The 14581-nt window shown below is 39.4% G+C and overlaps 1 protein-coding gene and 1 long non-coding RNA gene across 7 annotated transcripts in view; one reads left to right on the top strand and one right to left on the bottom strand.

Moving 5' to 3' along the window:
• The window catches only part of LOC135303846 (uncharacterized), a 69784-nt gene that overhangs the window by 14418 nt on the left and 40785 nt on the right, over positions 1 to 14581 (top strand). The window lies entirely within an intron of this gene.
• On the bottom strand, positions 5585 to 6536 carry FSHB (follicle stimulating hormone subunit beta). The gene is made up of 2 exons (XM_064422642.1): positions 6378 to 6536; positions 5585 to 5821 (listed from the first exon to the last, which is right to left on the bottom strand). Exons 1-2 carry the CDS (start codon positions 6534 to 6536, stop codon positions 5585 to 5587), a joined length of 396 nt encoding a protein of 131 aa, XP_064278712.1.

Consider the following 14581-nt stretch of genomic DNA (forward strand, 5'->3'; position numbering starts at 1 on the left):
ATGAGGTGCATACCCCAATTTGTGTTACCTGGCTTTTGGTGACTCTAAATTCCTGGTTGGGGCATAACTCCTTGCCTCACTGTGATATAAATTTTGACAGTGTCTGATCCAAAAATTTTCTTTCTACCTCCTGAAGACTTTTCTTTGTTATCTTATTATTTTGACTGGGGTTTTCCACAGCCTTCACAAAAGCACCAAGTCATGCCAATATTGTGTAATGAAAGAAGGAGATCTTGACAAAGAGGATAATTTTTGAATGAATCTTTAAATGTAAACACATGAAGGAAAAGTGGATTGGTTAAGTTTTTCAAAGGCTTGTCTACAAGCCATTGGATGGTAGATTAATTTATGTGTCTAATGGTTTATTTAATTGATTTTATTTGTTATTAATGGATTCATATAATCTAACGGTAGATTATTTTACATGTCTCGAATATTGTCATTTTAAGAAGGACATAGTTTAAGGCTTGGACTGAATAATACACCTGTCTATAGGATTCTTTAATGAATGTGACTGCAGCTGAATGCAGTCGAAACCTATTAGATCCATAATTAGCTTTACTTCTTCACACAGTGTAATATTTATAGATAATGTCACTTTCACACAGAATAACACTATATACAATAAGTATATCTGACCTGCCTGCCCTATTTTCTCAGTGAATTTAGAGGTCTGATGGTTAATGGCTGTGAAGCATAGGAGGTTAATTCTTTGCCTTCCCTGCCCACACAGAATGCAACACTGACATTTGGTTTTCTGAGACTGTGTCCTTTCTCTAGCCCTGCTGCAGTCTCGTCTGCTCTATTTCCCAGACTGTAGCCTTGTGAGCTGCTGTAGTGTCTGTCAGCATAAGTCATGCTGACAGACCAAGGCTCGGATAGCCCATGTTAATAACACAAATTGAAGAGAAACATGAGAAACCCAGAAAAATTTCACAGATCCCATTGCCTGAGTGGAGGAGAGCCACTCCTCTCAAGGCTGCCCTCTGCAAATGAATTTTTCAGATCAGCTGTTCAGCTGGTTTTTTTCAAGTTTTTTGGTAGTTTCAACTAAGCTTCCAGCTGTATTTTTAAAATGAAAATAAAGTATGTGGCTAAATTCTGCACACTGACAAAACTGAATGACCTTGCCGAGTTGGGAGGGTGGAAGAGGAGCTCAGCATGTGAACACCAGGCTGAAGTGCCTTTCCCCTTGCCATTGAAATAGTCCCAGTTAAGTGCAGCCCCAAGCTGACATTTGCAAGCCAGGAGTGCTGCTGATTCTTCTTTTTGACCGGCTTTCTGGTCCAAAACCTTCCTGTTTCCCACCATTTGTAATTACCTCTGCTTCAGGCTGCATTTGTCTGAGGATTTGTGAATGGCTGGTGAGTTCTTATTCACCAGCTGGGTTAATACAGGGAGAGGATGTTTACATTGCTTGCTTGTGGTAAAAAAATGCAGTCTGATTAAATAAGCAAAAAAAAAAAAGGGCAAAAATATACAGCCCAGTTATATGGGCTGTATTTATATCTATAGTAGAAGTTAATATGTATATTATATATATTATACATGTTATATATACATAATGTATAATATTTTATATAAGATTTTTTCTCTAATATATAGGATTATATATAATGTAATGTACCATATTATGTATATAATACAAATATATAATGTAGATAATATATATTATATATAATATATAACATATGTCTTATATATAATATATAGAAATATATATTATCTATTTTACATATGTGTAAATATATTTAATATATAATCTACATGTGTAAATCTACATATTTGATATCTAATATATAGTGTATATAGAAATATAAAATCAAGTGCAAGTCTGTTATATGTAATATATTTTATATATTTTGTATATTATACAAATATATAATGTAGATAACATATATTAAATTTATATTTTTTTATATTAAATATTTGTAATATGTATTTTATGTGTATATATAATATAAATTTAAAAAGGAAGCACAAGCCTGTTTTAAGCTAGGAAGAATGATTTATTTAGGCTGGGAATAACAGCTGAGCACTGCCAAGAGCGCAGCGATGCTAATTACGTTGATGCTTTATTAATGGCTTCAAGGGTGAGGAGTGTGTGTTTCCTTGCCTGTCTGTGAAGTCAGGCTGTGCTTGGCACACCCAAAGCCATGGGGATTAAGTGGTCATTTCCTTGGGAGGACTCTGCTGCACTCTGTGTTCCCCCCCTGACATCTGGGGGGCTCCAGGTGCAGCTGGCACACCCCCCTAAGATCAAGGCCAGGCTGTGTGCATCAGGAATGACAGAGAGCATTAATTTACCCCCAGCTGAAAAACCTCCCTGCAGTTTAACCGTTCACCTGGGATTCATTAATGGCAGCACCCAGAATCCTGCATCAAGTGGCCCTCGCTCCAGCGCTGTGCATTGCCTCTGTGCTGTTGGCCTTCACCACGGGGTATAAATTCAAGTTTTCCAAGCTCATGCAAGAAAACAGTTTTGTCTAAATGGAAGTAAATCAGGCCATCTCAATTTTTACCAGTTCTAACACAAGATTTAGGCTGGTGGCTGAAGTCTGGCATATTCCAAGGTCTTTTTGCAGAGTGTGACATTAAAAATAGAATTAATATGCAGCTTTGAAAAACTTGTCTGTTGGCAGAGTGGCTCTCTTTGTGTTGGAAAATATTTTACCTATTGATTTCAATGAAAAGTGTTAGGCCCATGGTGGCAGTTCTTCAAAATCTAATTCTGACTATATTAGAAACATTTCTAAAAGCTTATCCACCAATTTTCTTTTTCAAGTAGCATGTCACAATGAGACTTTCACCTTTTGGCAGAGTTCTATTTATTAATCTTGACAGATGTAGACAACAGGCACAAAAATCACCTCCTAAATATTTTTCTTAAATAATAATAAGCAGATCTGGATGTCAGACTGTACTGGTATTCATGGCTCGTGTGTACCTTCACTGAAGCTCTGCAGAAACACTGATGTAAAAGTAAGTTTAATGAAATTCTTGGGCGTTCCATGGAAACTTAACATTTAAAAAGGTAGTCTGTCTTCCAAACTATCAAATGTAGACTAAGATATCTTCAAGTCCGACCAGCCTTATTTAAGAGGTCATTAATGGTTTTGTTTGCAAAAGGAAAATGTGTGGTGCCTTTGTCTGATGGATGAAATGGGACCAGTAGGATTTTTGTTGCATGCAATCTAATTTGTGACAGATGTGGACACAGCTCTGGACAGGTTCTAATGTCTATAATCTAAATAAGATATTAATGATTGTCATTATTCTTATCTACACTACTCTTATATTGCAACTATGTAATATTTCATTATGATATTACTGGATCAGGCTAAAATGTTGTCTTATTTGATGTGATTTGGCCATATAATGCATATATGACTCTGGTGGCTGTACAAGTTATGTGGAAAAAAATTATGAGAGGAAGAAAAAAACATGCAATTTAAAGCATAATGAAGTTGGCAGGTGGACTCAAGTTTTAAAATTGGCTTATTAAGTCTCGCAACAGAAGTGGAATAAAATTATTTTTATTCTTTGAAAGTACACAAGAGACAATACAGATCTATTTTGGAAACATACTTTTTACATACTTTTTCTTATTGCAAGCTACTTTTTTTGCAATTGTAATTCAAAATTCTCACATTTAGAATGGAATAATTGCTGATATTAACATGCTTATTTGAGTGAGACTTAATGTGATTTACCCATTACTTCACCACTTTTAAGGCTTCACTAGACCAAAAAAAAAAATCATGCATATAAATCTTATAAATAAAAACAAGAGAATTAATACCTTTTAGTAAAAAAAGCTAAAAACTACATGAGGTAAAATATCTATTATCTATTACAAGGCAGATTCAGCGTGACAGGCAAATCCTCTTTGAATAAACCCGTCTGCAAGGGTCTCAAAAGCAGACCTGCCAGGTAACTCCTCCTTCCTTGCCCTGCCTGGTGCTGAGTTAGCTTTGCCTGCCATTCCTAGCAGGTTCCAGGTGTTCTGGGAGACCTGTGATGCCCACTGACTTCCAGATCCCACAGCCTTCCTTCATCCATCCCTCCCTCCTCCTGCCAGCCCCTGACAGCTTACTGCAGTGTCTGTGGCTTGCAGAGGATTTGCTGGTGCCCGCTCTGAACCTTTCCTAAGTTGTTCTGCTCTCTTTGGGCACGGAGGGATCACTGCTCTGCTCTGTGTAACACTCTTCAAGCATGTGACATACTCTGCTGATGTCCCTCCCCTAAGCAAAACAACCACATTTAAATCAATATTTTTCTCCTAGGATTGTTTGTCTTTTTTTAGGCCTCTCTCCATTCTTATTCTGTTTGTGTGGATTTTCTCTGTTTTTTCAGCACTCTGAAGTTCTGTCAGAAATAACCACTCAGCCAAGGCCCTGCCCTGCAGAGCTGAGTGGTGGAGGTAGCTTGTGTCTTGTAGGCTCTGCTCCTTGCACTCCCACTTTTCCTGCACCTCTGGATGCTGTTGACACCACCAAGCCTGCAGTGCCCAGCTGCTGCAGAATCCACTCTGTCCATCCTGTGCCTGTGCAGGGGATTGTTCTGGTGAACATTTTCATTTTCCCCGTAGGATCTCATTCTGTAGGCTTGGTATAATTTTCTCAATAATGTGAGGTAATTTCCCATGCTGATTGTCAGTCCTCCAGCTCACTTCCAGACCACCCCAGCTTCATCCAGAGTTAGGTTGCTGCAGAGTTCTGTGACTTTTCATTCTCTGAAGGGACTCCTGTGAACGGCTCTCAAGGCACATTACCACACCATGTTTGCACTACTGGGGTCAGGTGCCTCTGGATCCATCCCTAAACTTTTTTTGAGACTCCCGTGTTAACACTCAGCATTTCTCTTTACTACATTCTGCACTCAGGTGAAAATAGAGAGCTGATGATTTCTTCAAGTTAGCCAGGTACAAAGCAGAGTTGATGTTCCTTGTGTTGCTGTGACAGTGAGGCTGAGCTAACAAGCCTTACTGAGAAAGTACAAGAATTCAGGTGGCATTCAAGATTTGAACATAGATTTTTGGCTCTTAAATATGCATTATTGGCAGAGCATAATGACTATGTGAAACACAATGCAAAGAAAAATCAGTCAGGATCTCAGCTGAGGGAGGTTTACAGTCCAGCTAATACAACCACAACCAGAAGCAAGGTTTTGAAAAGTAAGTGTGTTCTTAGGAGAGATGAAAAGCAGGAGATGATAAAGACTTGGAACTTGGGAGCTTCTTGAAAGCACTGAATCACATAGAATAATCTCTGTGAACCAGGCAGTGGAAATACAGCAATATAAATAACTAAGTTGTGCTAAAGAGGAAGAGGGGGGAAAGGCAGAAGAAATTGGAAGCAGCATTTTTTATAGACCTATGAAAACAATTTTAAGGCAGCTGATAGGTTAAGTAGAGGAAGGCATGAAGAGGAGTTCAGTCAGTAGCTCTTAATTTGGCCTTAAAAATCTTTGTTTCAGTCTTGGCAGTTTCTGAATACCTAGCCTGTTACCTTCCACTGGAACCTGAACAGTACCTTCACCTAGCAGTGAACATTTAAAGCCCAACTGCTGTCCCCAGTGCCCCTCACTGGTTACTTCCATTCTGACTGAAGGAGCAGTAGGATGGCCCCAGTCCCCTGACAGTGCAGTCAGTGGTGTCAGTGTCACAGCTGTCACAGTGGCACTCTGTAGCTACTGGGTACGAGTAAAAGGATTCAGGGTGGTCACCACAGCCAGGGATCTTCACTGTTTCATACACAACCTCCTTGAAGGTACAGGTCTGCTGAGCAGTTGATACTGGAGGATATTTATATACTGGATCCTGAAATTAGAAGGAAATAACAGTTTTAAAATTTGTTATGGGCTAGATTTCAAAATTTTTATAAAATGGGAAAAGCCCACTGAGATCAAAAGCATTTGGGTCTGACTCATCTATTTTCATTTAGATTTTTAAATTTCCTCCTTCGGGATGACTGAAACAGCAAATTTGTGTCATACCAGCACCAGACAATCAAATTGCTTGATTCTTTAAATTATTTGAAAGAGCAGAAGAGTCTACATGGGAATGGCTGCTTTATTGTATCTGCTTGCAACCACAAGTTGAGCACAAGGCAGAGATCCAGACTGTAATTCTTCTAACTGTGGTCATACACTATGAACTTAATATACGCAGCCAGTTAATTACCTGAATTTTTACTATGGTATTTCACCCTTCTGTCTGTGCTTCAGATTGGCTGTGCATCTACTCTTGTGTTGCTCAGTCAGCCTGTTTTTCACAAGGCTCACCCTGTCTGTGTCTTTGCTACAGACTGCAGGAATGGGGTATCCATCCATCACTTGAAACATTCAATTCTGGTGCCTGAAAGGTTGAGTCTCACCTTGGTGAAGCAGTACCCTGAGCACCACGTGGCATTCACTGTAATGCAGAATTCACATTCCTCTCTTTCCACTGCAATGGTGATGTTGGTGAGCTGGCAGCTGTTGCAGCAAATTGCTTTCCAGCAAAGCAGCAGCACACAGCAGTAAAGCGTCTTCATCCTCTCTGTGAAGCAAAAAGTACAACTCAGCTGGAGAAACATGCCTGGTTATTTGCAACAGGAAATAGCTAGAGAAGCAGAGAGAAACTGAGTCTCTGCTTTTTCCTCAAGTGGGTCTGTAACAGCAAGAGTTCAGAATCATTAGTGAGAACAGAGATATGAGATAGAGCTTCCTTATATTTACTACTCAAGGAGTTTGGTTTTCTTAAGCAATGGAAATGGCATGGCAGCAATCTCTGCAGAGTGGTAATAATAACAGAATACCATACCACTGCCAGTGAAATATTTTGATCTAAGTTTCTGGAGAGAGAATGTATCCTGTCTGTAAGGACAAAGGGAAAAGAAAAAGGCAAGAGAGAAAAATACATTACACTTTGCTCTTTCAGAAACAATTAATTACTTTAAGAGTTTGCAATGTGAAAAAAAAGAGATTTCTTCATCAGGATCTGATGATAACTTACCTGTATTCTAGTTGCCTTTCTAGAAGTACCAGCTGTAGTGAGAAGAAAGCTCTGTGCTTTCCTTTTATACTGAATTGGGTGTAATTAATACCTTGAGGATTTGCAGTGTCTTAATGCAGCAAGCATTAGTTTGGGACTTGGTGAAAGAGGATTAATGTTCAGCCAGACAGTGAGATTAAGCCTTGTTCAGGGGAAAAAAGAAAAGCCAAACACACTCAGGAAGAGATGGTGAAGGTTACTGTGACAGTGTCTCTCCCCACGCCACTGGATTTGATTCAGTGGCATTTAGAAATAGCTGAGCCATTTCACAGTTTGAAAAAAGGTTGAGAAGCCTATTTTTGGAAATGAAATGTTCAGGTGTTTAAACTGCCCTGTCAGCCCTCAAAGTGATGTCTTGGGGTGGAAGCTGGTCCTCTGGCAGTGGAGGAACCCTTACAGTGCTCTAGTGTTTCTTAGCTAATGATTGTTTTCTTGTTTTTTTCAAGAAAATTTTCAATTTTAGTTGGTTGTCTCTGAGTTAGGTCTTGCCCAGTGAGCAGCATATGTATTTATTCATTGATCCAATAAAGCTAGTAATGTGAATTTTGTTAAACCATGAAGAACTCCTCTTTTCTTTGCCATTCTTTTCTAGCCCAGTGTATGCAGCCCTGGTTCCTGTCATGATCACATTTTTTAACTTATGTGAGGGATATCTGTGTTGTGGAAAAGGGCTGTTAGGATGTCATAATGAGGCTCCAGATTTGTGTTTTTATGTCTGTGGTCTCAGATGAAATGTTTTCATGTTCCAGGGAAAATCCTAATGTTTTTAACTGACAACCATGCAAACTCAACTTGAATGTATTCCCTGGTTTTCCATGGGAATAAGAGAGTCTGGGGATGGTGTTTGGGCATTTCCTGCATATACAAGTTAGGGATGTGTGTGCCTCTTCACCAGAATAACAACAGAGGAAGATCCCCGAGCTCCACACACCAGTTTTGGGGAGGATGACTCACAGCAGCACAGTGTTTACTATTACCTGCTCAGAACAGCCAGCCTTGCTTTGTTATGACTGTTCTATTATGGTCAGTCTGACTTTTACAGAAATCCATCCCTGAAAGAAAACTAGACAAGGACATATAGTTTAAAAGCATTTTATCATGAAAATCAATTCTCACTGGCCCATTAGGTTCCTGCAGACGGGGTGTTTTTCCAAGTGGCTTTTACAAATGAGCCCTTTAAGTGTGTCATACCTTCCTGGGGTCCTGCAGACTGGCCATCTGTTCCACTTTCCCCGCAGTACCTGCATTTCTAAATGAATGTTGCGTTGCACCAAAGTTATGAAGTGAGCTGAAAATTTTCCCTGGGCATCTTCTGTAATAAAAATTTTGTTTGAATGAGAAGACAGTTCAGTTAAATCTATAAAGAAGTAAAAAAAATTAGACATCTTCCTCTGAACTGATATAAACCCTGTGACTGTTTGATAAAGGTCTTTTGTGTCATTTAGTGCCAACACAGTCTGTCTTCTCAGAGGAGGTTCATAGCTGCTACAAATCTTTAATTCCAGAGAGGCCAGACAAAAGCTGATTATTTTTGTTATATCCCTGCTGAGGATCTGATCTTTTCCAAGTACTAATTTATACAAATTAAATGAGAGGAAATAAGTTTCATTTGCAGAGGGCAGTACAGAAAATATCTGATCTGTTTCATGTTTTGAAGAAGTCATACGCATTGACTAAAAAAATAGTTTCACAAGCAGACAGTGCCAGTTTAGCCATGTTGTATCTTCACTGTCCCAGCTCTCAGTCTCCTCACGTGTGGGAACACAAGTTAAAAAACACAAGTTATTCTACTAAAAGGAAAATCTGTCTTTTACAGCACTGTTGTAAATCCATGTTTGTTCCACAGTGAGACAAAGAGGTGTGGCAGTGTAAGTGATGGGATTGACTGGAGAGTGTGAATGAGGGCTGGGATTAGCAGAAGGGGTTCTCCTGAAGAGTTCATGAAGTTCAAAAACACAACACAAACACTTGAATGGAAGGTTTGTCCTGATTTCAAGGGCCCCTAAGGGAGCAGTTGGTGGCCAAGACCTCTGCACTCTGCTGGAGTGAGTGCAGGAATCTGGGAAATGCTGCCAAGGGAGATCCTCAGCTTGAGCAGGGGCTGGTTCATCAAACACAGGTGCTGCTGGGGGTGAGGACTCGCCAAATTTAGTGCAAGTCACAAAGGACATGAGATTGACATGGGATTCACATGGCTGTGTGATGCCTTAGTGGCTTCTTGTATTGCTGGTTTTTTGGGGTTTTTTTTGGTGTTCTGTGGCTCTTTCCCTCGCACTGTTTACTGCTGTAAGCTAGCAAGTCATTGTCACCACCACTGTCACAAGGGAGCTTTAGCTGTGCTTTTTAAATCACTTCAAATACAGAAGTGCTGTGACACATTTTGCTCTTATTTCCCTTCTAGCAGCAAATGCTTGTTTTCTTCTGCTTGTGCTATGCTGGTTGGTTGATTTGTTTGTTTTGGGGGGGTTGTGTGTGTATGTGGGATTTTGTTTTTTGATTTTGTTTGGATTTTTTTTTCTGCAAAAGCATCTAATACAGAACTGGAAGCTTTTATGTTCTTTATATGTCCTAAAAAAACGGATTTTTTTTTTTAAGTGTGGTGGTGCTAAGACTAAAGTTATTGTTGCTACAAGTTTTAAGTCTGTCTTGCTTGAAAGAAGGTAGTTTAGATATCTAAGATAGCTTCAGCATCTATGCTATTGTAAGACTTGTTTATATGTGTGCAACACGTCCACCACAAGTAATAAATCTGACTCTGTCCTGATAGAAAATGTATTCAACCTTTTAGTGGGAAAATAACATTCGGTATAAAATACCTGTGGCTATTCCAGCTGCAGCCTAGCTTTAGCTTCTCATGTAACCTTAAATACTTACATGTTTTTAAACTTAAAGGTGTCAGGGGATGTGGTTTTAAGCTGATGTTCATGGTTGTGGTTACATGTTTTAGCTGTTGATGAACAGATATGTTAGTGAGGATAACAGCTTCTGCACAGAAAGCTGATTTGCAGTGGAAGTGTCCAAGGTGCTTAAACCAATGGTTTAATTCCCTTTGTGTGTGGTTCCACCCCATGAAGAAGTGGAGCAGTGCATTCAGTGCCACCCTGCTGAGTGTGTGCCCTTCCAGGTTTCTTTGGCCACTGCCTGTCTTGACCAAGCACTCTCCCTTTCCCCTGTCTGTGCCTGCCCAAATGTTCTTCTGCACAGCTCCAAGTTTACCCTGAGGTTTACTGCTGCTCCCCAGGGACTAAATGGATATCCTTGAAGTACCAAGCTTGCAAATTGCTTCTGTGCTGTAGTCTGAGCCCCCTCTGTGGGGTTGGAATTTCACAGCACAGGCCTGAGCTGAATAAATGGACTGGAGTTTTGGTTTTCCCTTTTGTTGCTGTTGTTTGTTGTTGATGACTTTGGCCACTGCTTTACCTTTCTCTGTGCCTTTGGGGGGGGTTTACTGTGATTCTTATTAAAATCACACTGCCTTCCTTCAGTGGTGCCTGCATTGAGGGGCTGGTCCCTGCTGGTCAATATAATTTTTACTGATGATGTTTTAAGTTTCCAGCACTAATGAAGCAGAACTGTGAAGTAGGTCGGGCCTGCTGAGCACACAGATAGTTGAAACTAATTAGTGTCAGCTAAAGACTTAATCATTGATGATGAATTTGTATATGCATTCATATGAAAGCAGAATATTTGATCCTCAGGAGACTAAAGAAAATGCCAGAATGGATTGACTGTGCTTTTAGTAGCACAGGGCTTTAGAAATCTCTGGAGATACAAGTTCCCATTACTTGGAGCTGAGGTTCTATACCCCATATTTTCAAATACCTACACAAGCTGTTAGTCTTTCTAAGCCTTGTGGAAATCCTGCTTGCAGCTAACTAAAGATTCTGAGAAGTGTTTAATAAACACAGGGCAGTGCAAGCAGCAGTCCAGGTGCTTTGCTGCCATTCAGTCATCTCCTGTAGCTCTTGTCTCACATGACATAAATTCATTCATGGCTGGTTCTTATGCCACTTTTCTAAATATATACACTAGCTGCATTTTCTTATCCTTTTTAGAGATGGCATTATTATAATCTTGATCTCTTTTGCAGAACCACAGTGTGGTCCTGGCTCCTTATATAAAGATAATTTGCTAACTCCATTGGTATCTGTTAGAAAATGTGTGTTGAGATTGTTCAGCAGTAAACCAAGGATAAAAAATATATGTTTGCTAAAAATGCTGTCTTTTTATTTCTTTGTCTTTTTTGCATCTTTACTTATCATGTAGTATCTGAGTATTTTAATTTTTTAATGTAAAGTATTCTTTTTTCCTTTTGTAAGTACAAATTTTGTTTCTGTCACTGCCCTGGAGTACTAATGTTTTATTTTAAGTTTTTCTGGGTGTTGCAGTGTTTTTCAACAAAAGAGCATTGTCATGGATTAAAAATAGATCAGTTAGAAAAGAGACAAAGCAAGGGAAAGACATGATGGGCAATATACAGAGTTATTCCATGCATGATCAGCTAGGGTTTCCTTTTTGTTACCTGAGCAGTTCTTGGGTCTGTATGGAGTTGTCATTATGCTGTTGAGAACATCAGAAAGATAATCAAAGAGCAAAACAAACATAATCTAAGTGTTCACTTGAAAAGTGAAATCCAATTTGATATTATTTAATAATTTAATTTAATTTTACATTTTAATTATGCTTATTTATTATTATTTAATTATGTTAATAATATTTCAAGGCTCAAATATGATAGAATGATTGGAGTCCAAAGGACAAAAGCTGCCATTAGTTTGCGTAAGGAATGTTTGCATTTATTTTCTAGGTAGGTTGTTTCCCTGACCTGCCATGTTCATATTTTGTTAAACCTAGAAATAATAATTATAAAAACCAATATTTCAGACACTTTCATGTTTCATCACTGTTTGTTATGCTCTATGTTAAGAAGCTGGGCAAGCTTCTATGATCCATTTTCTGATGCTTTCTTCTTCTAAAACAGTAAATTTGGCAGGACTGAACCTTATTCATCCACAAAAACCAGCAGCTGCTAATTGTTTCCAAACTGCAGCTATGATATGCAACACGAGGCTGGTGTGAATCATGCTGGCAGTCTGCACTGAGAACACAACAAAGTTGGTGCAGAATGATTTGACACTCTTGGAGGATGGATGAAAAGCCCACCTTACTTGGCTTGCTAAATAAAGTGCTGGGCTGAAGATGCCTGACCCATATTGTTTTTGTAAGTGCAGTAATTTTAGGTCAAATTGCTTAAGAAAAATAGGTTGGGCAGAATGCATTCAGCCCTAGCCACCTTTGGCTGCAATTTTAACACTTTGTCTGACCAACTTTAGCTAAAATATTAGCTGCTTTTAGGGGTTCTGAATGATTTCTTTTAAATTCTTTTTTTTTCCTAAGCAGTCATATGGACCTTTTATTCTGGGGCATGGAGCCATTTTTGAGCAGTTATAGGGTGATGGAGTTGCCCTGTGAACTACAGGAATTTGAGTGTTATCAAATTCACAAAGAAATTTTATGAAACAGCAGCAGGAATCAGTATGGCAGAATTTTAACGAGGGAAGAAGTTTAAAGCTTAAAAAAATATTTTTAAGGTATCAGCCCAGTACATAGCTTAATATGAAAACAAAATCTGATTAGTTAGGTTGAAGAAGAAGAATGATGACATAAGAAAACAAATTTTGTATTTGGCTGAATTACCAATGAATGTGTATTTGTTAAAAAAATTGCAATAACTAAACCAAAGGCCTTGTTCTTAAACTAGAACATGATAGAAGAGAGATCAGCAGATCAGTTTCATTTAAATCATAGTATTGAGAACTTCTTGCTGTCTGAGAACAGCATAGTTTGGGGAGTGATGCATGGGCACCATATTTGTTCAGACAAATATATGTTTAGAAATCTCATTTGGAACTGTGTTTTTTAAGGGATTTTATTAAAGGGCTCTGAATTTGAAGTTTTTTTCCTTGGTGATCATTCCAGCCTGAGAAGTACACAAAGCAGTTTGTGCCATGCCATGCCATCATGACTTTCCAATCCACAGGGCAAACCTAGGAATGTTCTTGCTGGCAGAAGGGTGAAACACCACTACAGCCTGAGGGATGTGAATGATTCTATCACTTAGGGGCATAAAAAACTTTCTAGGAGGGTCTGCTGGAATTCCATGCTGTGGGACTGAGAGCAGGCACTGCACAGGCTGTGCTGTGCTGGAGGTTTGGGCTGCCCAGCCTGCCAGACAGACACCCCTGTGCCTGCCACACTGCCAGCAGGTGGAAATGCAGGACAAGACAGGTATTTGATGGCTGGAACCCTGAGCCAGAGTCTTGGCCAGCCTGACATCAGAAAATACTGCTCATCATTCCCTTTAGGATGCATCTTGCCTCTTTCCTCGCCTAGAAAGTCATTTTCTGGCCATCACTCTCTTTAGGATGAACCTTACCTATTTCCTTGCGTAGAAATTCATTTTTTCTCCCTCTTTAAGGGTTTGAGACCCTGTCATGGCTGGCATGCCTTGGGAGGCACTTCTGCAAGAGGATAGGGAGAGGGGTTGAACAGTGAGGGAAAAACAGGCATCATTGCAGGACAAGCTCAATGAGCCAGCCTGCCAAATGTGTGTGCCTAAATGTGATTAAAATTACCTTGAAATTGGGCAAGGATTGCCTTTTTAAATATTGATTTATGTTGTGTCTGTTTCAGCACGGCTGTGTGAAATGGATCAGCCTAAACACTGTCTGCTCAGCTTAGAGGAATGGAAAAGTCACTTAGCAGAGATCCATTGGTAATCTCTGAAAAAGAAACAGTGCTACTCAATAGCTTTATTAATTATATAAACAGCAAGATCAGAGCTGCAGATAAGTGAGCGGGTTTTCTGGCTTGTTCTGGTGCCATCTCGTGGCTCCTGGGTTAAGTTCCCACGTTGCTGGAAGTGCCTTCCCAGCTGAAGCAGATTTTACAGCACTGCGGCAAGCAAAGTGAGATTTGGGACTGAAGCAGCACCTCACCCTCCTGGCTGTGGGCCAGGTCCCTGCCCTGCTCTCTCCTTCCTCACCCTGGGTGATAAACGCCAATCACTTGCTTTGAAAATTTCAAAAGTTTAATAGTAATAAAAGGATTATAAAAATAGTAATGTAATTATAGTAATAAAAATTTGGACAATTTGGATTTAGGACAATAAAAACAAAGAGTTAGGGCGGTCCAGGTACCTCTTTCTGGGCAAAATAAGCCCAAAAAAGGACACCCATTAACAGAGGATTAACCCTTAAAAACAACAGCCTGTTGCATATTCATACACCTGATGCATAAATTCCATTCAAACCAGGATTCTGTCTGGTCACTGTCAACTTCTTCCTCTGAATCCTGATGGCATCTTCAGGGCTGAGCAAGGCAGGAAGAAGTTGGTTTCTTTGGATAATCGGGCAATAAATTCTTTTTCTATGAAAGATTTAGGTGTCCTGTGGCTGTATCTTGGTGGAAGTACCTTATTCCTCTCTTTAAAAAAAAAGTATCTTAAATAGCATAGTTTCTATTTTAACACTGTTGTAACCTGAA

The sequence above is a fragment of the Passer domesticus genome, chromosome 6 (assembly GCF_036417665.1).
Source record: "Passer domesticus isolate bPasDom1 chromosome 6, bPasDom1.hap1, whole genome shotgun sequence".
Lineage (NCBI taxonomy): Eukaryota > Metazoa > Chordata > Aves > Passeriformes > Passeridae > Passer > Passer domesticus.